This window comes from Episyrphus balteatus, chromosome 1 (assembly GCF_945859705.1).
Source record: "Episyrphus balteatus chromosome 1, idEpiBalt1.1, whole genome shotgun sequence".
Taxonomy (NCBI): domain Eukaryota; kingdom Metazoa; phylum Arthropoda; class Insecta; order Diptera; family Syrphidae; genus Episyrphus; species Episyrphus balteatus.
In genome coordinates, this window is record NC_079134.1 from 115,695,085 (window position 1) to 115,718,421 (window position 23,337).

General features: G+C 31.3%; 1 protein-coding gene across 5 annotated transcripts; it reads left to right on the forward strand.

Moving 5' to 3' along the window:
* Positions 1 to 1,395: 1,395 nt before the first annotated feature.
* On the forward strand, positions 1,396 to 23,129 carry LOC129917171 (uncharacterized). Of its 5 annotated transcripts, none has more exons than XM_055997569.1 (17): positions 1,397 to 1,976; positions 2,053 to 2,170; positions 4,423 to 4,531; positions 4,589 to 4,865; positions 4,985 to 6,422; positions 10,523 to 10,677; positions 10,760 to 10,865; positions 14,155 to 14,250; positions 14,307 to 14,434; positions 14,498 to 14,783; positions 14,837 to 15,049; positions 15,124 to 15,450; positions 15,510 to 15,690; positions 16,659 to 16,818; positions 18,374 to 18,500; positions 21,618 to 21,763; positions 21,817 to 23,129. In XM_055997569.1, exons 3-17 carry the CDS (start codon positions 4,437 to 4,439, stop codon positions 22,102 to 22,104), a joined length of 4,023 nt encoding a protein of 1,340 aa, XP_055853544.1. In that variant the 5' UTR covers positions 1,397 to 1,976; positions 2,053 to 2,170; positions 4,423 to 4,436; the 3' UTR covers positions 22,105 to 23,129. The 5 variants fall into 5 exon arrangements, with proteins under 5 accessions (XP_055853565.1, XP_055853544.1, XP_055853550.1 ...); XM_055997575.1 differs by having other exon boundaries at positions 1,397 to 1,940; XM_055997590.1 differs by having other exon boundaries at positions 1,396 to 2,170; positions 14,307 to 14,431.
* The last annotated feature ends 208 nt before the right edge of the window (positions 23,130 to 23,337 follow it).

Sequence of the window (23,337 nt, forward strand, 5' to 3'; positions counted from 1 at the left end):
GAAATTTGACAGATTTTCAATTTACACTCTACATAATTTTTTTTAATTTCCGAATGATTAATAAATCAATAAACAAAACTAATTCTGACCCCGCAGCTCATCAGTTTTATAAAAAGTTTTATTATTTGTGGAAATTATATTTTCAAGAGTTAAACAATATACATACAAGTATTCTTCAAATCTGTGAAACCCCATATTTGTTGTTGTGACCCAATTTTCGTATTGGCATTGAAAAAGGTTCACGCACTACAGAGTCAAAAATTGGAAATAAATAGCAGAAAAGAGACAACAAAGTCCGCCGGGTCAGCTAGTAGACAATTTTATTCTAAACTTATACATTTTTGACCCTTCAACAATAAAGGATTATTAATAATATATAAAGTGGTCGCTTGTTTGTTTGTTGTATATTACTGAGGACCACAAAACACGGCTTTTATAAAAACTTTGAAATATCTACAGACTCCACCGGCTTAAAATATGCAAGAAAGTTTTCTCTGAGAGACTGAAACCTCGATATACTCAATAGATTGCTTTTGATTTCGGATCCACTTTTAGGATGCATGAGAAAATCGTCTTCAAAGTAAAAAAAAAAGTTTTCAATGAAAACTATTGAAATCCTCCTTCCAGGGACATTTTTCAAAAATTTGAATTTTTTAAAAAATATCAATTTTTTAATCAATATTTTCAAAAAGAATTCACTGAATTTTCTTTAAATTTTGTTTTTATTTTAATAATTTTAATTTAAAATTTAAGAACATTTTTCAAAAGTTTGAATTTTTAAAAAAATATCAATTTTTTTGAAAAATCAATATTTTCGAATCCATTCACTGAATTTTCTTTAAATTCTTTTTTACACAAGAAATCTAATGGCATAATTTATTTATCAAAAGGATGTTTTGAAAAATAACTTCTAATACCTACTTTTTTACATTGCTTTTAAAAATAATGATGAAATTATATTAAAAGCATACTTAGCAACTTTTAACATAAGAGTAAGTATATTTTATTTTCTCTGCAATTTGACATTTGAAATGAGATAATTTGCGAAATTATATCATTTGGGGTACCTACTTAAGTTGAGATTATTCCCAACTTAAGCATGCGCTCAAGTGAAGTCACTTGATCGGTCACTTGAGTAAAATAAAATCTGGACTTGAGAAAAAAAAGTTTCAATTAAGCTCACAATGAAATTTAAATATTTTGAATAAGCTGTCATACAAAAGTTTTTATCAACTTCAGAGTCGACTATGAATTCCACCTTAAAGCTAAAATTTAAGCACTCACATTAGAAATTTTTTTGAAATGGGAATAAATAAATTTTTTTTAACCAGTTCTGGATTGTGGATCAAAGTATAATGAATATGGGATTACACGAAAAAAGTGCGAAGATTTTTCCATAAAAAATGCTTTTAAAAAAATAACAAAAACCAAAAAACAAAAGGAAACATCCTCCGCACTACGGCAACAATGGTTTCAACCCTAGAAAAAGTAGAGACGTTTTCCCTTAAAGAAAAGAGTATTCTCTCCCATCTCTGAGAAGAAATTATTGGAAACTTTCCTATCCAGGGAAATATACCCTCGATTTCGTTAACTTGGTTGCAGTGCGTAGGCGGTTGTCGTAGACGTAGCCACCACGTGCTACTTTGTCTGCTTTTAAAATAAATTATTTTTTCTGTGTTTTTTACAAATTAAAAAAATAAACGAACGATACTATTTTGTATTCAATAAATTTTATTTCTCTTGCATTAATCCAAAAATATCGCGACAATAACTTAGAATTAAGCTTTTAATCCCTAAATACCTACACATAAAATAGGTACAATTGTTTCTGTTAAGTTAAAGGAAGTGAAAAAAAAAAGAAATGTTTATAAGAAAAAAATGTCCCTGAAGGGATGACAAAATCGATTTTATTTTTATTGAATGCTTCAATATTTGAAAAGGTGAAAACCTAAGATATCCTTAAAAAAGCCTTACAGGTGCAAAAAAGTGTATTTTAAGAAGTGAAAAATTGTACATCCTTTTGAAGTAAAATATATATTTTTTTTAAATCAGTTGTGGCTTCTATTAAAAAAAAGATTTAATATTCAAAACTTCTGCAAAAAGCCTCTGTCCAGGTGGATGGACAGGCGTAAGTTCACCAGGAAATTTGGAGCGAGATATATTGAAAAGAGTAGGTACTTGTAGAACCACCAGGGTATAAATGTTTTTTTTTTTTGTATGTGTAAAATAATGTATATGCGTAGTGTATTCGCAATTGATTACAGTCAACAATTTTTCTACCCTTATTAAAATAAACGCAAAATTGAATGTTTTTGATTAGTTTTAAATTAGAATAGTTATTTGTAGGTATGTATGTACATATGTAAACATCTCAGAAGTTTAATATATATTAATTATGGGTGTTTGCACGTAAATTAATCACGTTTCATTTTAAAGGCAAATGAACTTTTGTTTATGTATGTATGACTGTATGTAAATTTGTACATATATATGTTAGTAGGGTATTTGTTAATAGAAGCTTATAGCTTCGTTCAGTGGAGCTGCGTGGACTGTTCATATAAGAAAAGTAAAAATTCTCGTCCTAGCAATTCCTTACTTATTTTGTCTGTTATGATCGGTGTTGATGTTGTTTTTCATCGATTTCACTCATCCTTACACGACACCCAATCCAATGACCACAATGTTTCTGCTTAGCTCTAAATAATCAAATAAAAATTGTTTCTTTATACAATTTTTCTTATAATTTTTGTTTGTATCTTTAGTCAGTTTATTTGTTTAGGTTCATGAATATATCATTTTTAACCAATTCACAAATAGAGATTGTTTTGGTTTTTGAGTACAGATGTACTTAGGTATGTTGCATGTATAGAATTAGTTTAATACATAGACAATCATATTATCTATCACTGCAAAAAAAAAAAAAAATAGAAATATTTTGAAAAAGTCCTTGCTCGTCTTTGCACAATTTAGGTACCTATCTATTTTTTTTTTTATCGACAAATAAAAAAAAAAAAAATAAAGGTAGTTAATAGAAGCTGTTATGAATTGGATAACAAATAAACAGGTGCAAAAGAAAAAAATTGAGCGAATAGAGAATACAGAAAAAATACACGAACAAAAATTCAGGATTCCTTACCTAACAGATTATGTTGCCCAACAATGCTTTTGTTGGCTGGAATTTTTAAAATTTTCATTTTTAAATCTAGATGGGTAAATCGTTGATTTGAGCCCCTACCAAGTCTGGTTGTTTTCCGCGAGTTTACATGTTTACAGAAACAACACGTATACCTAGCTGCCGATAAGAAAATAGAAGTTTAATTCGACTTCGAATATAGTTTATAATAATAATAATAATAATTTAACTACATGCCTGTAAGACCTAAGGTCTTTAAAATGCAACTGCACGGCACTAGTTAGAAGGAATAGAAAGATAGGAAAGAATTTTTGTTGGTACAGTGAATTGAGAATAAGATGATTATTATCTCATATAGTCCCACGGGTGGCTTCCAAGCTGGGGGATTAAGAAAAGAATGCTGCCTGAGGTAGGGCTCGAACCCACAACCTTCAGGTTAGCAGTCAAGTACTACATCCACTGCACCATTGCACCCCAGTTTTGATAAAGAAAACTCGAAGTTTTTAAAAAATTCTCGACAAAAAAAAGAAGATTCTGTTTTGTAGTTCCTGTTCCTACGGAACGCGTGTTGTTTCGTTTCTGTTGTCCCGCCAGATTAATTGTATGCCTCAACAGATTTTTTTTCAATTGAAGCAACAGCGTATCCAAAAAATCAGTTAGACAGATAATATGAATATTATGTCACCGAAAGATTGATAGTTCATGATAGTATTAAATAATTAATAGTTCATAAATTATAGTTTATTGTTTAGATACTAAAAACAACTACCTAATGTGGTAATTATACGCTTATACGATTGTCACATTAAAGGCTTGAACACACCGAAAGGGTTGCAGTAGCGGTACGGGTAGTTGTATGAAAAAAAAAACACCTAAACATTGATGTTCCAGTTTAGAATTTTGTTCATACAATTACCCTTCCGGTGTGGTCATATGTATGTTGGTTTGTTTGTTTTTTTTTTTCATTGACGATTGATCGTGTAAGGACCACATTAATACGTCCGTTTGAGTAATTCCTGGGCTAAAATATTAAAATAAATAGTGAAGATGAAATGGTGTTTGAAAAAAATAATAGAATGGATTAAATTTTTATTAAGTAGGTATAGGTGCGTGTGAAATAGCTGTTTTCTTAAAAATCATAATATTTTCAGTATTTCTTTATTTAGTTAAGACAGATTCCCTGTTAAGGCAGACTCCCTGATACCGTATGATTTTTTCTTGCTTTGAAATTTTTTCGAAAAGTTCGAAATACCGTTTACCTAATTTCATTTTGTATGTTTTTTTTTCAGTCTTAAGTGGTTAAATGATTATTATAACTAACATGATTCCAAACCATTTGATTGAATGCGGGGATTCTCAACCTAACCCTTTTCATCGGTTGATTCAAAGTCGCCCAAGGTAAGTTAAAATTTTGTAAAGTTATCCCTATACCAAAAGAATAATTTTAACTTTTAGATCTGAAAGAGCTTCAAGCTTGGCTTTGCCAAATAATTCGCTACTGGATCTCTATGACATAGAACAGGAGCAGTGTAACTCAATTGCATTATTACCGTTCAATATTAATGTGGCTATACGACGACATTCTTCACATTGTTATCAAATGTCGGACGATCACGATAAATCGTTTTCCTTAACCTCGAGAGATTTAGCACAGGAGGATAGAAATCATAAACTCGATCTTACTCTTAAAAATGTAACGCACACAACATTGAACCATCCAATCACTGTAAAGGTAAGTTTTTACATTATATACTAAGCTAGCTACGACTCAATTTTTACAATTACAATTTTAAACTTATCTTTCAATACCAGTGTTTTTCAGTAATTGAAGCTTATTTCAACTTTTCCTAGGTAATTGATCAAAACAACACATCATGTAACATCTATCCACCACCCATACCAAAGCGTACATTTCGGGGTAAACTATCTTGGAATACTGATCGTGAAGATACAAGCAGTAAACAAATCGCGCAAAATAAAAACCAGACATCAAACGCTAAAAATAATCAAATCAAAAACTTTCAACCAAATCGCACAAATAGTTTTTGTCCTTTAAATTCCTCGTCAAATTCGACGCACAATCTGCCCCCCAATGAAAATGGCATTGAATCATCTCAATACCACATCTATAATGCTGCTTCACCAAATGAACAATTTTCTGATGATGACCGTATGAGTTTGGAAAATTCGGTTTTTGATGAATCGTTAACATCACCATTTAAATCACTATTGCCTATATGCGACAGTTTTATCAAACCATTGGAACTCAACATTTGCAGCTGTTCTACTACACCCAGCATCAAATCAGGTGGAGAACCAACTTCAATAAATTATTTTGATTGCGATGCACCCAATAATGTATGCAGACTAAAGTGCAACATTCCACAAGCAGATCGATCATCTGGTGAATCAAATAAATCACAAGCAACTTCTGACACTGGCTATATATCTAGCACTGGAAGTGATCGAAATACAACGGATTTTCGTAGTCGATTTTCTTCAGTAGATACTCAATCATCACTAGATAGTTGCTTAACAGAAAAGACAAATGATTCACCACTTTCAAAGGATTCTTTTAAAATTGACTCTTCAAATGAAACTCCTACGCAAAGCTGTAATGAGTTTGGTGCTATTATTACCAGCTACCAAAAGAAAAATTCAGTATATGCATTGAAAGCAAATTCAGGCCCTGGAGGAGTCAGACCCGAAGTACCACTTCGTAAGCAATTTTCAGCAACACCTAAAATGCTTCCGCCAGTACCTCAAACAAAGAGCAGCAATCTTACAAATACTGTTTCTGTTACAACATCTGCACGTCCAAAACCGCCTACGCCTCCCAGTCGTTCACATCTTCACATGAATGGGGACATTACTAACAAAAGCTTAAATAGTAATAATTCACCCGATGAAAGTTCCTTAAAAGTGATCAGAAAACACAGACCGCCACCAATTGTTTACCCCAAATTACATCAACCACAAGATTCATATTTATTAAATGAAAGTTCTTCAATAAACCCAAATTCAAGATACAATCAGAAGGATGCTTCTATACAAGGAAGCTCTCCAAACGCAAATTCAAAGAAAAAAAATTTCCAAAATCAGAGCTCTAATGACAGTCTTGGAAAGATAGTAGCTGCATCACGATATATGAACTTACGCCAGACGAAAGTTGATTTTAGACAAGATTCGAGTTTTTCTAGTGACAGCGTTAGTCAAACATCCAGTCCTGGCTATAATTCTAAAATCATTGAAGCTCCTCTTTTGCCACCAATGAGGAGGCTCTGCGAAGGTAAGTTCGTTAAAAAAAAAATTGTCAAAAGCCATTGAATTTTAAATCATTTCATTTCCGAAAAATGCAGAAATATCTTGATTAAGAACTCTTTCATAAAATGTGTTAAGTAAGACTCATTTCACTAAAAATATAGCTGTAAAAAAGAAACCAAGTACTCCTTTGCTGAAATTAAGGAAGAATCATCCTGCTGATATCGCACTTATCAGCACTTCGTTAGCTGTTGCATTTTGTTTTTCGCTTATTTGACTGTTCTTCGTTTTTTGAAGTTTCTTTATTGAAATCCTAGGTTTAGGCCAAATTCCTGTAGGTACCGTTACTGCAAAATTGCTAAATACACTTCATGCAGTATGTAGAGGAATGGGAGGAGATACAAAGTCTTAAATTATTCTAATTTTTACGAAGCCTTGAGGTAAAATTATAATTAAAAATTTTAGAAAACCGTAATTCAGAGAAAAATTTCACTTTTATTGATCTTTATGGGTTTTCTAATAAAATGCACGTAATTTCTCTTATGCTAAAAGTTGTTTAGAATACCTACTTATGTTTTTTATAGCATTAATAAAATCAAAATTTTAGTTTTAGTTTTATTACTAATTTTATAAGAAATGCAAGAAAGGATTAAATTTTTGTTTGAAATTAAAAAAAATATTTTTGCAAATGAAATATATTTGCAATAAAAAAAACTGTTTTGCAACTGAAAAAATATTGTATTAAAAAAAATTTTTATTGCAACTGAAAATTATTTGCATAAAAAAATATTTATTGCAGCTGAAAAATATTTGCATCGAAAATAAAATTTGTAAGTAAGTAAGTAATTCATTTATTGGTTTGTTTCTTTAAATACTATTTACAAATTTTACAATGAATTTAAAAGCTTTGGCTTTGCCGTCAGCTCGGTTGGCAAATTTAAATGATAATTTAAAAAAAACATACATTTACATTATCAAAAAAGAAAAAAAGCAAAAAGTATATAAAAATGACTATAAATATTCAGTTACAAGTAGCATCCTATATTTTAAAACGTCTTTCAGAATTGTTTAGCAGAGAGATTGTTTCCTGAAGTGTGAAAGTTCAAAGTTCTCTTCTTAAAGAACGAAATTCGTTGTTGTGCAAATATTGGACAAACACTTATAAGGTGGAAGCAGTCTTCTTTCGATTTAAGATTGCACAGTGAACAAAATTGGTTAAAGCTGTTATTATATGGCGTTCCATTAAGTCCAAGGACTTCGCACCTCGTCTTAAATATTAAAGATATTTCTTTGTAAGTGAGTGCATCGTTAAAATAATTTGCTTCCAAAAGGTTCAGCTTTAATTGAGAGTAAATAACTCTACTCTTCGACATCTGAGCCTCTTCAATAAATGCATCTGGCACAGAACTTTCGTGGGCTTGAATTATTTTGTAAAGTTTTTCCTTTGATTGCATCAAATTACTATGATCTAGAGTTATTGCTTCACCACAAGCATTTCCCAGCTCATTCCACTTCGCCAACCACCAATCCGAATTTCTTAATTCGTACAGTGCCATTTGTTTTGTCAGTCGATTGTCCGGTTGAAATAGAATCTTTAATATGTAATCTGCATGCAGCTTGAGTGTGTAGGTGTATATTTTAGGAAGACCTGTTTCAAGATATAGGGCATAGTGCGAGGATTTAATCGGAAGACTGAACAGTTTCTTCAAAAAGCTTATAAAAGTTGTATTGCAAATAAAAATGTTTTGGATAAAAAAAATGGTATTGCTTTGAAAAATAAAATGCACGACTGGGTCGCACGAACTTGCTCTTAGAGTAAAAGTTGCTTAAATTTTTAAGACTTTTTATATAGAAACTTGGAAAAAATATAGGTACAAAAAAAAAAAAATAAATAAAAAAAAAATAAAATTCGTTTTTTAAAAAAATAAAATAAAATCTGAAATCAAATTGCCCTCCAAAACAAGTATGCAGTTTTGATTGATATATTAACATGCATTTTTAGAAAAAAAATTTTCAAAATCGTTAGAGCCGTTTTTTAAAAAACTAATTTTTTATAAATAATTTTTTTGAAAAAAAGTTTTAAAATAAAATTGGTATGCCATTTTGTAGAAATCACTAATCAACATCTTAAAACAAAATTTCAAAAAAATTCAATAACCCGTTTTCGAAAATTTGATTTTTCAAAAAAAAAATTTTCAAATTTTTTTTTTAAATCTAAAAATTATTTTTTCGGAAATTTTATTTTTGGCTTATACTAACATCATATAAATGCTTCCTTACAAAAAGTTTCGTTGAAATCGAATTTCGGAGATAATCGGATTTGAAAAAAAAACGGTTCTATGGCAGGTACCGTTAATAATGATTTTCAAAAAATTCTTTTATTATTTGAAGATAGACCTTGTCTTAAAACTTACATTTGAATTTTTTAAACAAAATCGTTGGAGCCGTTTTTGAGCAATTTCAATTTTACTAAAATCGGTATATGACAAGTACCGTTATTTTTGGTCCAAAAAAATTAATTCCAAAAACCCCTCTGTAGAGTCACCAAATAATGCTACATACCAAGTTTGACACCAATCGGTCCATCCGTTTAGGCTGTAGCTTCGTTTACAGACAGACAGACTGACAGACGGACAGGCAGACGGACTTCCGGGACCCACTTTTTTGGCATTCTCTACCATCGTAATGTCATGGAAAAATGCTATCTCAACTTTTTTTTTTTGTACGAATGCATAACTTGATATATAGTACCTATATCGCAAGTAAAAATAATGAATACAAAATTTTGTGGATTAAAGGTTTTTCTTAATATTCGTCGAATTTCTTACAATTTTATAGTGGGCGTGGATTAAGTTCTTTAAAAATTAGCTTCTCCAGCACGGCATTTATTAAATGTCCGTCACCTCGACGGAACACTTATTTGCCAAAGACGAATTTACCAGCAATTTCTTGCCATATTATTTTAATTTGAAGTTGGGATATTTGGTTTAGTATTTATGTATGTTTTTTTTTTTTAAGTAAGGAAAACTGGAAGATGTTATGATGATTATGCTGATTTCACATACAAGATTTCAGCTATTTTTTCGAACAATTAATCGTAGAATGCGTAATGATGGATGTACACTAATAATATTGGTATCAAATGAAAGGCATTACTCTTGTCTATAAATCTGTATTAAAAATCTTTTTTTCTATGTTAAAAAAAATAATAAATATTAAGTATTTACTTCTTAAAAGGTGATTTTTTTAAGCGAGGCCTTTGGCACATCGAAATATCAAAATATTCAATCGTGACATGTACTTTTTTTGCAATTTTTAAATAGCTTAATGTGTTACCTTTAATTCTATATATAAAACAGTTCTATAAATCATACAAAAACCTTATTAAAAAGAAAAAAACACAAAAATGCGCTGAAATATGCCTATTAAATAATAAAAATAGAAACTATAGTTCAGTCAATGGGGAAAAATCCGAAAAAAGTTATGACCTCAGCTATGTTTGATTGCAGTATTGAAGAGGGGTTTATCCCAAGAAGTAACCAGCTAATATGCATTATTTTTTAAACAAAGAAAAAGATTTTTGATACAGATTCATAGACAAGAGTAATACCTTTCATTTGATACCAATATTATTTCTGTACACCCTTTATTACGCATTCTACGATTAATTGTTCGAAAAAATAGCTGAAATCTTGATTGTGAAATCCGAAACTTCGAACTCAAATATCTCCAAAACCCCACTAACGAATTTGAAAATATTTTACCCATGTAATGTGCTTATCGTCACATTTCATTTGACACCAATTTCGTTAGTGAACACACTGGGCCCAAGCTCCATAGAAAAATGTGCCATCTCCTTTAGGGTTGGTTTTTGGATTGTGGGAAAGTGTGCAAAAACGTTGAACTGAGGTTTAAATTCAGTTAAGATTATACGGAACTGTGAAACCGAACGAATTGTTGAACCGAAGTTGAAACCAAAATGGGAGTTTTAACTTTCAATGTCAAGCTGGCGTTTCGATTAGTGATTGTTTGAAATAACGTAACTTTTTTTATCGAGCACTATATTTACATATCCACGAAAACAAATCAAGATTCTATAAATTGCATTCTCTCTTTTCTTATTTTAAGTTTCAACAAAACAATTGTTCAAAAATGATACAACACAAGAACTTGAGCAAACAGTTCCTACGTCACCTATTACCAAAAGCATCTCAACACCAGCCAGTTTGCAGACTATAGTTCGTTTTCAAAATGGCACATCAAATATGTCACTTCAGCATAGAGTAAGTATTATGTGTTTATCACTTATGTATTTGAATTCTACTTCCCGTTGAAACATAACAAAATATTAATTGTATTTTTCAGATAATAAATCGCCGAAAAAGTTCAAATCCTTATGTAACAAATGGTCGATTACGATTTAGACTCTTTCAAATATTAATCAATGCTTTTGCACTTCTAGCCATAGCAGGTAAGTAAAAACTTAACTATACCATATCTAACTTTCTTAATAAAATTAAAAGCCATAGCTGTAGCTGTATTTTTGGCATTGCTGGCCGTATCCGTAGTTGGCGTTTATATGCTTATAAAAACAACAAACAAATACCGATAAGCATAAAAGCTAACTAAGCTGCTGATAGAATTTTGATGAAGTGCATAAGTTTACGTTTTCCTTTTTGTTGTGTTGATATTTGGGAAATCCTACTGCGGATAGCTTTGCTAAAAAAAAACTTATCTTATATTGTCTAATAGACTGTACTTCATGTTATTAAGATATTTTTGGAGACTCTTACTTTCCCATGTCTAATACAAGTTTTCGGTTTCAAATGTGATCAGGGGCGTACACTCCCTTGGGGCAAGCGGGGCGACGCCCCGGGGCCCCGACCGACCTCAGGGCCCCCACTGAAAACAATGCAGAGAAGGAAACTGTTAGCATAAATTGAGTTACGAAGTAAATTAAAATGAGTTTGAATCACTTCGGATACAAGGGAGACAAATTATGTCAATCAGTGTAATGTATAATGTAGCCACATAATATACCTATATTGATTTGATAAAAAGTTTACCCCAAGGGCTCCAAAAGGAAATAAACTGCTTTTTTAAAAGAAAAATTATAATTTTATCTTAGGGCCCCAAAAAATATTACTTGAAAAATCTTTGCAACCACAAATAATACATTAGGGGCCCCAAAAAAAACAAAAAACAACTTCAAGCCAGGGCCCTGCAGGGACCCCAAATGCCTTTACTTCAGTACTTAAAACAAAAATTAAGTTAAAAAAAATTGTTTTTTTTTTGCCCCAACATAAATACATCAGGGCACAAAACTAAATGCACAAACGAAATGCCACCGAATATTACATCAGATTAGAGGCTTCAATACCTATTAATTCTTGGCTCCAAAAAAATTATATTATATTTTAGGGGCCTCTAAGCACTTAATTTTGATAATTTTGAGGCCCCAAAAATTATTTTTCAGGGGCCCCAAAAGAAATAAACTATGTTTGATGATGGAAAATCAAATGTGTACACATTACTTTAGAACAGAAACCCCAAGAACTATCAATTCTAAGCTAAAAAAATTTTATTTTAGGGGTCTCTTAATATTTAATTTTAGTTTTTCAGGGGCCCCAAAATAAAAAAAAATATGTCTGATGATGGAAACTCAAATATGTATTTATTACTTCAGAACAGAGGCCCCAAGAACTATCAATTCTAAGCTTCAAAAATTTTTATTTTAGGGGCCGCTAAATATTTAATTTTGAGGGCCCCAAAATGAATTTTTCAGGGGCCCAACAATAAAAAAAAAATATGTTTGATGATGGAAAATCAAATATGTACATGTACATTAGAGCGTTCGTTATTTTTGAATCAAGTTCCTAAGTGGAAAAACTGTTTCTAAATAATAAAAAAAATCCTCTAATTTTTTCAGATTTTTATTTTGACACTAGATGGCGCCCCAAGAGGGTTAAAGTTTTTTAACATTTGAAATAGGTATGGTATAGGTATTTTTTTAGATATAGACTTCAATCAAAATTTTTTGATGAGGTCCTTGTCTACGTTAAACAACGTTTTCAAAAAGGTATAGATCATTTTTCTAGGACCAGAGGTTTAGTCAGGGCATGCATGGCTTTTTTGTATGTTTTATGTTTTATTTAAACAAGCAAATGAGTAGCATGAAAAATAAAATATAAAATCCAACAAAGCCATGCATGCCCTGACTAAACCCCTGGTCCTAGAAAAATGATCTATACCTTTTTGTTTAACGTAGACAAGGACCTCATCAAAAAATTTTGATTGAAGTCTATATCTAAAAAAATACCTATACCATACCTATTTCAAATGTTAAAAAACTTTAACCCTCTTGGGGCGCCATCTAGTGTCAAAATAAAAATCTGAAAAAATTAGAGGATTTTTTTTTATTATTTAGAAACAGTTTTTCCACTTAGGAACTTGATTCCCGAAAAAAAACCTAAATAACGAACGCCCTAATGTACATATTACTTCAGAACAGAGGCCCCAAGAACTATCAATTCTAAGCTAAAAAAAAATTGTATAGGGGTCTCTAAATATATCATTTTAAGCAAAGTGCATTACGAACATATTAAAACATTAAAATAAACCTAAAAATGTATAAGCCATACAAAAAAAAATGTATGGCGTATACGTACTTCTTTTGTATCAAACGGGCCCCCAAATATGAAAGGGGCCCCAAAATTTAGTCTTGCCCCGGGGCCCCGACGACTCAACGTACGCCACTGATATGTGATGCAATGCAAAAGCCCGTTATTCTTTAAGCGCTCATAATTTATTAGTGTTCATACAAAAATGCCCACCACACTACTAAAACAAATTCTTTGCTGTATTCACCACTTTTAAATTATGAACGCTGACTCCGAAAAACTTCGAAAACTTAACTTATTTACTCGCTTTTAAGTTATGAAGGCTTGAAGAATATCGTCCTAACAATCATGCATGTTTCATAAAATGGAAAATAATTAATGCTATTAGGCTAAATGTTCACTAACAAATTCCATTTATATCGTAGATTTAATGCGAATAACTGAAAAACCCTCACAGAATAAGTTGGTAATAAGAATAACGATTTGTTAAAAAGGAAAGGTTTTCAAATTGTTTGTATGATATGTGCTATTATTGCAGGCTGTTCTAAGAGTTTTCGTAGTTAGAGTGCAACAAATCTATAGTTTATAATTTATATAATTATGACAAGGAATTTTACGTGCCACAAAATATATAGGTAGGTACTCAAATTTTGAGAATTCGAGTGCATTTTGCGGATAAAAGTAAACAAGTAAAACGTTATTAACTAAATTTAAAGTCTTCTGGAAGACTTGTACAACTCATACAAACAATGAAAATACCTTTCCAAAATAAGCTTTCACTCACACTTAAAATAACTTAGATAACGAATTTTAATAAAATACGACGTAAAATAAGGTTAATACCATTCAAAAACAACCTAAGTCACACATTTAAAATTTTGCAGAAGAAAAAACCATTCACAAATAAAATGTGATTTCAATTTTTTTTCGAATATACATAGTATGGGCGTAGGACTCCAATACTTAATTTAGATCAAAAACAATTATTTAATATCCATTTTATTTTTAAATTAAACAGTTTTAATTGACTCCTGCAGGTTTTTCACTGTGTGACCTAAGTGGTTTTTGAAATGACCTATTAAATTTTATTAAACCTTTTTCCATTCATTCTAATACCTCAATAATTATATTTAATTTCAGGTGGACTTGCAGCTTATTTTAGTGCTTATCCTACAATCAAGTTTGTTAATAAAACAATAATTAACACAATACGAGTTGAAGAAGTTTCACAATTTGGTATGTAATATATATTCTTTTTCATTTGTACATAAAAAATTAACAACCATCAATAGGAAAAAATCCAGCTCCTGGAACTTGCTTACCGATCATAGTCAAATTTTGTAAAGGCCCATTGATTCCATACAACTACACAGTCTTTCCTAATTATATTGGACATTTCGGACAGTTGGAAACTCAAGTGGTGAGGTTTGATAAAATATAATTGTGCTCTAATCTAATTTTTGAATTTAAATTCCTCAAAAAGGACTTGGATGCTTATGATGCACTCGTCGATGTACGATGCTATGAATTAGTTTCCTTGTTTTTGTGTACGCTTTTTGTTCCGAAATGTGGCTCAACTGGATCGACGGTACCTCCTTGCAGAACCCTTTGCACCGAAACTATGAGGCGTTGTGGATTTTTCTTCGATGTTTTTGGCCTAAACCTTCCAGAATATTTAAATTGCAATTTATTCAAAGATTTTGATAACTCCGACGAGTGCGTAGGTTTACATCAAGTTCGTGATGTTATGATAGCAGCCAGAAATCCAGGTAAGGGTTACTATGCTCTTAATGAATTTGTATACTTGACTGTGTGTGAATAGTTTGCAGTGGCTTTTTATGCGATCAGACTAGATGCATTCCAAACGAATACGTGTGCGATGGACATTTAGACTGCATGGATCAAACAGATGAGTCAAAATGTGATCGATGTGATTCTGGGTCGATTTATTGTGGCGAAGATAAATGCATGAGCTCGAAAAAAATTTGTGATGGAATCATAGACTGCCCTTATGGACAGGATGAGCGCAATTGCAGTAATAATGGGTGTTAATTAATTAGAGTTGTTAAGTAATGCTCCTTGTTTTTTTTTTTTTTTACAAAATTTCAGTTCGTCTTAGTGAGCGCAATGGTGATTTGGGCAAAGGTGTGCTTGAAGTTTTTCGTTTTAGTTCTCACAAATGGACTCCTGCTTGCGTTAAAAACTGGGACCGATCCGTTTCACCTACAGCTGTCTGCTCAATGCTTGGTTACAACTCAGTTAATGCAACCAGTGTAGTCACTCAAAAGACACATCGTCCTTTGCTGACGTCAGTGAATGTGTCCACAGACATCTGGAAAATGTACTCCAAAAAAAGAGCAAATCTAATGCAAGAGTTTTCAAGTTGTACCCCAGAAGAAGATTTTCCAATTGCTGAATTGACCTGCGCAAATTTTGGTATACATTGTTTTCTAAACTTAAAGCAGCATAATTATAATCTTTTTGAAATCTTTTAGAATGCGGCAAAGTTAGACGTGATAAAAAGCCTGCTAGACGTATTATTGGAGGAGCAGCGGCAAGCCCTGGTGCCTGGCCATTTTTGGCCGCAATTTTAGGTGGCCCCGAAAAAATATTCTACTGTGCTGGAGTTCTAATTGCTGATGAATGGGTATTGACTGCTTCCCATTGCATTGGAAAGTGAGTTTAACTTTTTATTGAAAGTTTCAAATTATTTTAATATTCAGTTGTTTCCTTACAACCATTTTGGGAGAGGTTGTTGTTGCAACAAAAAGCCTGCACCAGTGACGGCTTTAGGGGGTGGCGAACAGGGCAATCGCCCGGGGCCTCGCTCTTGCAGGGGCCTCGCGCAGCAACCCAAAGAAATTTTTTAAAATATAGCTTTTTTGTTTACTATACCTACTCCTTTATTTAAAACTAGCTGACCCGGCGAACTTCGTTCCGTCTTTTCTACTATTCATTTCCAATTTTTGAATATATATTGCGAGAACCTTTTCCAATACCAATCCGAAAATCGGGTCACAACAACAAACATGGGTCTTCTTCACACATTTGAAGAACGTCATTTTGGCTGTTTTCGGGCAGCCAAAATTACGTTATTTGGCATTTTCTAACGGTAATATTTCAAAAACTGAGGCCAATAAAAATTTTCTGACTTCAGATTCGAGTTCAGCACATCAAAAACCTATGGAAAAGTATATTTTGGTTCTTGTGGCAAAAACCTTGTTGATCAGTGTAAGTGCACCGTCTGAAAGATTTCATTTCATTGCCATGGATGTTTTCAGATTGACGTGATACCGCGCTATCGTCACCAACGTTAATCGAGATACGAAATGTTTGTATGTTATTTTAGAGTTTAGTCCCAATCTGAAAAATTGTGCTATTTTTCGAAGAAGAGAGAGCACTTACGAGAGAATAACAACAACAAACTAGTTTGCGGAAAATGTAAATTCCCCTCGGGTGAAACTCATGATAGATAGAATAGTTTTTTCGTTCGAATATAGCGACATCCGCTTACAAGGAAAATTTGTCTCCCGTGTGTGGTCTTTATAACCGAATTCTAGTGTACACATTGTAATCATGGATTTAATTATTATAAAACTTATTGTCATAGTCCTTGCTAACAAATACATTTTTTTTTCTTTCAGTCACACTCTTATACATTTAGATGATTGGACGATACAGCTTGGAGTTACCCGAAGAAATTCTTTTACCTACTCTGGACTGAATGTTAAAGTTAAAACTGTGATTCCACATCCCCTGTATAATACACAGATTGCTCATGATAATGACATCGCTTTGTTTCAAGTGAGTTTTTATGACAATGACAATTTGTTAGAGTAATATTTCTTAACCGCATATTAGACCTACAAGTTTAGTGAAGCTATGATAAATTTTATCGGCAGGTGTACTCGTGGGCAAGTGCCAAAGTACCTGGAAATGCTTGCTATCACGCTGTTTCCCTACCTCTTAAATCCCTTCATTATACCAGGTTTCTTTCCAGCTTCCTCGGGTATTTTTATTTTTATTTGTTTAAGCGGTGAAATTGAAAATTTAGTATATTTTTATTAATTATTGAATCAAAAAGTAACGAATTTAATAAATTAATATAAAATGTTAAACAAACTCAGGCCAGTTCATTTTATGGATTTAACTTACTTAAAATAACAGAGGAAATTATTGTCTCGTTAAAATTTTTTCTAGCACTGAGGTATGTACAAATGTACATACATATGTACTTACATATCAGTAAAATAGAAAAGTTATGTTGTAAAATTGGGCACGTTCAAACAGTTAACATAAAGCTATCGGATAGCTTTTTGTTGTTGTAAACAATGTTAAAAATTAGCAAAGAAACGAACCATTTTCTGTCAAAAAATAATCTGAAGGTATCCGAGAATTTCTGGTATACCTCACGTATCCGATTGATCAGCTGATAAACACTTGGCCTTTTTTAATTTTGATTACTTTTTGCGCGACTATTAAGCTTGAAAATAAAATAAATTTGCAAGAAATATAGTTAAATCGATTGTGCAAGTACTATGTAACAATAAAAAAAAGGAATTTGCTCAAAAGAATCAATTTTCTTTTTTCATATTTTTTTGTTGCTGCTTTGGCAAGCTATCTGGATAGCTTTTCGTCCAAAAAGATATTCCAGATACGGGTATCCCAGATAGCCTATCCGATAGGTCTTTGAACGTGCCCATTGTTTTCTTACTACTGGTATGTGTTCTACAACCAAACGAAAAAATAAGTTTGATGCATTTTTTTTCTACCTAAAGCCAATTGTTTGTGTTAGGTCAAGAAAATATTTTACCATAAGACTTAGTAGGTATGCTTTTCGTATTTTCTAAAATTGTATTATTTTAATCCAATCACAAATCACTAATTCCATCCTTTTTTTTTTGGTTGTGCAATTTGTGATATTCTACAAGATTTCGCAAGCATTTCGTTATCCTGGTGGAGACCGACGAAATATTTTGGAGAGTTCTTCACATTTTTTAGCACCCATATTTAATTTTTTTCCTGGCCGATTTTTTTTTATTTTAATTTATATTGATTTAATTGATGTATTTTACTTTTTTCTTAGTCGATTTATTTTTTATTTGAGTTGACATTGATTTATTTAATGTATTTTATTGTTTTAGTTTAATTTTGAATTTTTTTATATCGATTTGATAGTTCGTTTTTCCCTGCTAGAACAAGGAAGACAGATGAATCATTGCAATATTAAATAATAGCCAGTAAATTTTGTCTAATAATGAAAGTTTCATGTAGAAAGCAGAAAAGCGCTTGTTTGTCCTTAATATGATTTTAACCTTACTTGTGTGTTCCTACTTTTTTTAATTTCTTTATTTAATAGCTTTCTTCAAGGGTATCGTTTCACGAACATTTATTGCCAGTCTGTCTCCCTCCTCCTGAACTCAAGCAAATAAAACCTGGAGAGTTTTGTACCGTCATAGGATGGGGAAAACGAGAAGATAAAAACCGTGAGTAATAAAAGTTTTCTAAAACTAATTATACTTTCTTAAAAAAAAATTTTAATATCTTAAAAGAACTATTATATCCTTGGCGCTGACTATGTAGGTACTAAGGGAAAAGGTCAAAATAAGCAAAATGAAATTTGAGGGGTTAAGTTTCAATTTTTTTTGAAACCTGGAAATTATTATTTCGAACAAGTAAAGATGCAAAAACATAATCAAAAAAGTCTTTTTTGATATCCATAGGCTGTTGATCAGAAATTTGATGTTCTTAGAAATTTCTGCTAACTAAGTCCTTAGAGCCATTTAATCTGGAAAAATTAACTAGATCCTAAAGTTGGAGCAAATCATTTAATTGATTTTAAATTCCACTTAGTTGTTATTTTATTTAACCGGGACGGCTGTTACAGCACACAGTATCTTCATCAGCTGCCACGCTTGAATAAAATAACAACAAAGTGGAGTTTAAAATCAATTAAATGGCTTGCTCCAATAATATAAAGATGAAGTTCCACCAAAATGAATAAATTGATCCTAAGGACTTAATCCAAGAAAAATAAAATGCACGACTGGGTCGCACGAACTTGCTCTTAGAGTTAAAGTTGCTTAAATTTTTAAGACTTTTATATAGAAATTTGGAAAAAAAAAACAAAATTCGTTTTTTAAAAAAATAAAATAAAATCTGAAATTAAATTGCCCTCCAAAACAAGTATGCAGTTTTGATTAATATATTAACATGCATTTTTAGAAAAAAAATTTTCAAAATCGTTAGAGCCGTTTTTTAAAAAACTAATTTTTTATAAATATTTTTTTGGAAAAAAAGTTTTAAAATAAAATTGGTATGCCATTTGGTAGAAATCACTAATCAACATCTAAAAACAAAAAAAAATTTGATTTTTCAAAAAAAAAATTTTCGAAATTTTTTTAAAAATCCAAAAATTATTTTTTTCAAAATTTTATTTTTGGCTTATATTCAAATTATATAAATGCTTCTTCACAAAAAGTTTCGTCGAATAAATCGAATAAGCAGTTTCGGAGATAATCGGATTTGAAAAAAACGGTTCTATGGCAGGTACCGTTAATAATGATTTTCAAAAAAAATTTTTTTCATTGAAAGATAGACCTTAGCTTAAAACTAACATTTAAATTTTTTAAACAAAATCGTTAGAGCCGTTTTCCAGATATTTCAATTTTACTAAAATCGGTATATGACAAGTACCGTTATTTTTGGTCCAAAAAAATTAATTCCAAAAACCCCTCTGGAGAGTCGCCAAATAACGCTACATACCAAGTTTGACATTAATCGGTCCATCCGTTTAGGCTGTAGCTCCTTATACAGACAGACAGACAGACAGACAGACAGACTGACAGACTGACAGACTGACAGACTGACAGACTGACAGACTGACAGACTGACAGACTGACAGACTGACAGACTGACAGACTGACAGACTGACAGACAGACAGACAGACGGACTTCCGGGACCCACTTTTTTGGCATTGTCTACCATCGTAATGTCATGGAAAAATGTTATCTCAACTTTTTTTTTTGTACGAATGCATAACTTGATATATAGTACCTATATCGCAAGTAAAAAGGAGATACCGATGCACACTGGTTTTATAGTTCTGAACATTAAAATGGGAAGGAAAAACAGAGGCGGGTAAAGGCCCAACTATAATAGTCATGAGCTCGCATAGGCTTATCTCAAAATCGAACGAACTGCTTCGTCCTGTTTCTGAAAACATGAGGAGTAGCCATGATGAACAAACGCGCGCATAGCTTTATGTCACAATTTACATTTTTGTTTTCCATAATTTTTGTAAAAAAAACACGTTCAATTACACAAAAATATTTTTTAAACTATTTTTATTTAATCCACAATTCGTTTAGGTATCACATTTTTATTAAGTGAAAATTAATTTAATTCAAAATAGTTTGTTTTGCTACACGATTGCCTTCAAACTAAAATATTTCTTACCTAGCCGACTATTTAGACCCGTTTGCTGAATCGAAACTTAAGCATTTAAGTTCTACATAAATCCTTATGTGACAGTTTACGCAAAGAAGGGAATAAGAGTTTATGCTCAACATAAATTATTTAAGTATCGATTCAGCAAATGGCCCTTAGGGCTCAGTTATAGCTATCAGTAAAATCCATCAGTAAAAATTTTGTTTTGCTATTTTGAATACTTTAATCTTATATTTTGTTGAAAAATTTGATGAACTAAATTGATAACATATTTCCACTAATTTTTTCAAAAAGAATCAATGCATTCATTTTACTGAACAGCTGACTGCCAAATGCCAAAAAAAATCCATTTCTTTTAACTGATGGCGTTCCATTTTTTACTGTTACGGTGCCATCATTAAAAAAATTACTGATGAAATCAACAGTAAAAAAATTGCTTGAGGCTGATAGCTATAAACGCTCATCAGTAAAAGATTTCAGATTCCTGATGTTTCAATTTTTACTGATGGATTTTACTGATAGCTATAAATGAGGCCTTAGTCACCTGCCTGTGCGCACACTAGGAGCCCAACCCGACCAAACTATTGGTCGATAGAAAGTCTGTAGTGTGCGGGGGCTGTAACTCTATTTGAAAAACTAAAATTTTTTAAAAATTTAATTGAGGTTCTTAACCTGCAAATATAGATTAACAATAATTAAAAAAAATCGACATTAAAAGCACCGAAGCCTTTTTTATCGTCAACCGAACTCATACGAAAAATAAAATACTCCGTCATATTTCCATCCAACTGTTGAAAAGAATCAAATTTCACTGAAGCGCCACTCGTAAGCGCTCTCTTTTCACAATTTTTGTAGTTGGAAACAGACTCGGTACCAAAAATAACCAAATATTATATATTCGGCAGTCTCAAACTGAGTGTGGAGTTGCGAAAAGCGTAATTTGCGAAAGTTTTATGAAGTTTTATTTTCTTATATCTATATTGGTTAGTTTTTTCCATTGGATGCAGAACCGAAGAATTCTTTCGATTAACAATCGAAAATACTGGATGAACCGATAGTACATGGGAATTGTTTATCTTTTTATTTAAAATCCTTTTTATAAGCAATTGTTGTAAGAAATCAAAAGTTTAATGCAATTCATATATAATTATAGCTAAGGCTACGTATGAACCAATTGTCAATGAAGTTCAGGTCCAAGTGATCCGCAGACAGCAATGTGACGAGTGGTTAGACAATCTCACAGTATCCGATGGAATGATATGCGCTGGATTTGAGGAGGGTGGCAAAGATGCATGCCAAGTAATTACAAGAACTTTTTTCTTCAACATTAAATAACAAATTTGTATTTTCAGGGTGATTCTGGTGGACCACTTCTTTGTCCTTATCCAGGTGAGAAAGGCAAATGGTTTGTGGGTGGAATAGTTTCATGGGGAATAATGTGTGCTCATCCCAAACTGCCTGGTGTTTATTCTAACGTGATTAAATATATCCCTTGGATATTAGAAGAAATGCAAAAATATTCCAAACCAAATAAACCAGCTGAGGCTAGAGGAATTAATAGAAGCTCAAATAATGTTTCTGGTTACGGTAATAGAAGCCCAACAGATATAGATTATTATAACAGTTATGAAAAACCATAAGAAAAAACAAAAGATAATAGTATAAGTTTTATATGGAAAACCTCTCCCTAAGATATCGGTTTATATTACACTTAAAATAACTATAACTTAAAGCTATTAACAAAACAATCAATGTCAATTTTTCGAATTTATTTGATGAAAAAACGTACAGATTTAACCAAATGGTATATATAACGGAGAGATATTAAAATATTTATGATGGGGAAAAAATATTTTTTGTTGATAAATAAAACCATATCCTTTAATGATTAATTATGAACTATACAACTATTATAAAAAAAAAAATAATATTAATGTTTGCATAAAAAAGGTGAAACAAATATTTACATATATTTACAAAAAATGTGAAATAATTAAAATTTTTGACACGGAACAATAATCTTGAAACATACATAAAAATAATTTAATCAAATATTAGCTTTGAAAACCAAGACAAGTAGAAAATTAATTATTTTAAGTGTTCATTGTTTTGTGAGTACTTAAACTTAGGCTTATTAGAATAAAAAACATTAAATATCAGACAATACTAAAAGCCGACGAAAGTGGCAAAAATACTAAGACAATAAAAATATATTATAAGTATTATATAGAACAAAATAGAATGTTCAACTGTTGTGAAGAAAAAAATTTATACACTATATAAGAAATATATACAGACTACTATTTTAATTTATTAAAACAAAAAGATATAAGAATTGTTTGAGACAATAAATCTTTACTTTATAAAATGTAATATTTTTATACAAAAAAATATTTAAATATACATACAAACTATCAAATTAAGAAGAAAGGCCCCAATATTATCAAATTGATTATTTATTTGGAAGGCAAAACGGTTTCTTAAAAGCCGCTTTTTGATAACTTCCATAGATTTTGATGGGCCGAACATAAAATATAAACAAAATTTATATCTCGCTTAGATATCGAGATATTTTTAAGATGAATAAGTTACAACTTCCTTAAAAATTTTGGTGAATATCATGCTAAAAAATTAACCTGCTAATAAATTAAATGAAAGATTTAAAGGATGTCGTTCTATACTGTGTTTTTTTTAATAATCCCTTTGCTACTTAAAAAAAATTGTGTTGTACGAAAAAGTTTAGCAACTTTTTGTTGTCGGGAAGAATCGGAGAGAGAATATTGCAACATTGAACAAAAAAAAATTTTTTCATCGAGGGAAAATCGCAGAACCAGGCATGAATTTTAATTATCAACTAGAATCGAAGAGAGAAA

Bases quoted from the DNA above. Each gene is read 5' to 3' on its own strand.
- LOC129917171 (XM_055997560.1), top strand. From the start codon at position 4,437: ATGATTATTATAACTAACATGATTCCAAACCATTTGATTGAATGCGGG. The intron at 14,435-14,497 runs GTGAGGTTTGAT...TTCCTCAAAAAG, and splicing joins GACAGTTGGAAACTCAAGTG to GACTTGGATGCTTATGATGC. The intron at 15,050-15,123 runs GTAATAATGGGT...ACAAAATTTCAG, and splicing joins ACAGGATGAGCGCAATTGCA to TTCGTCTTAGTGAGCGCAAT.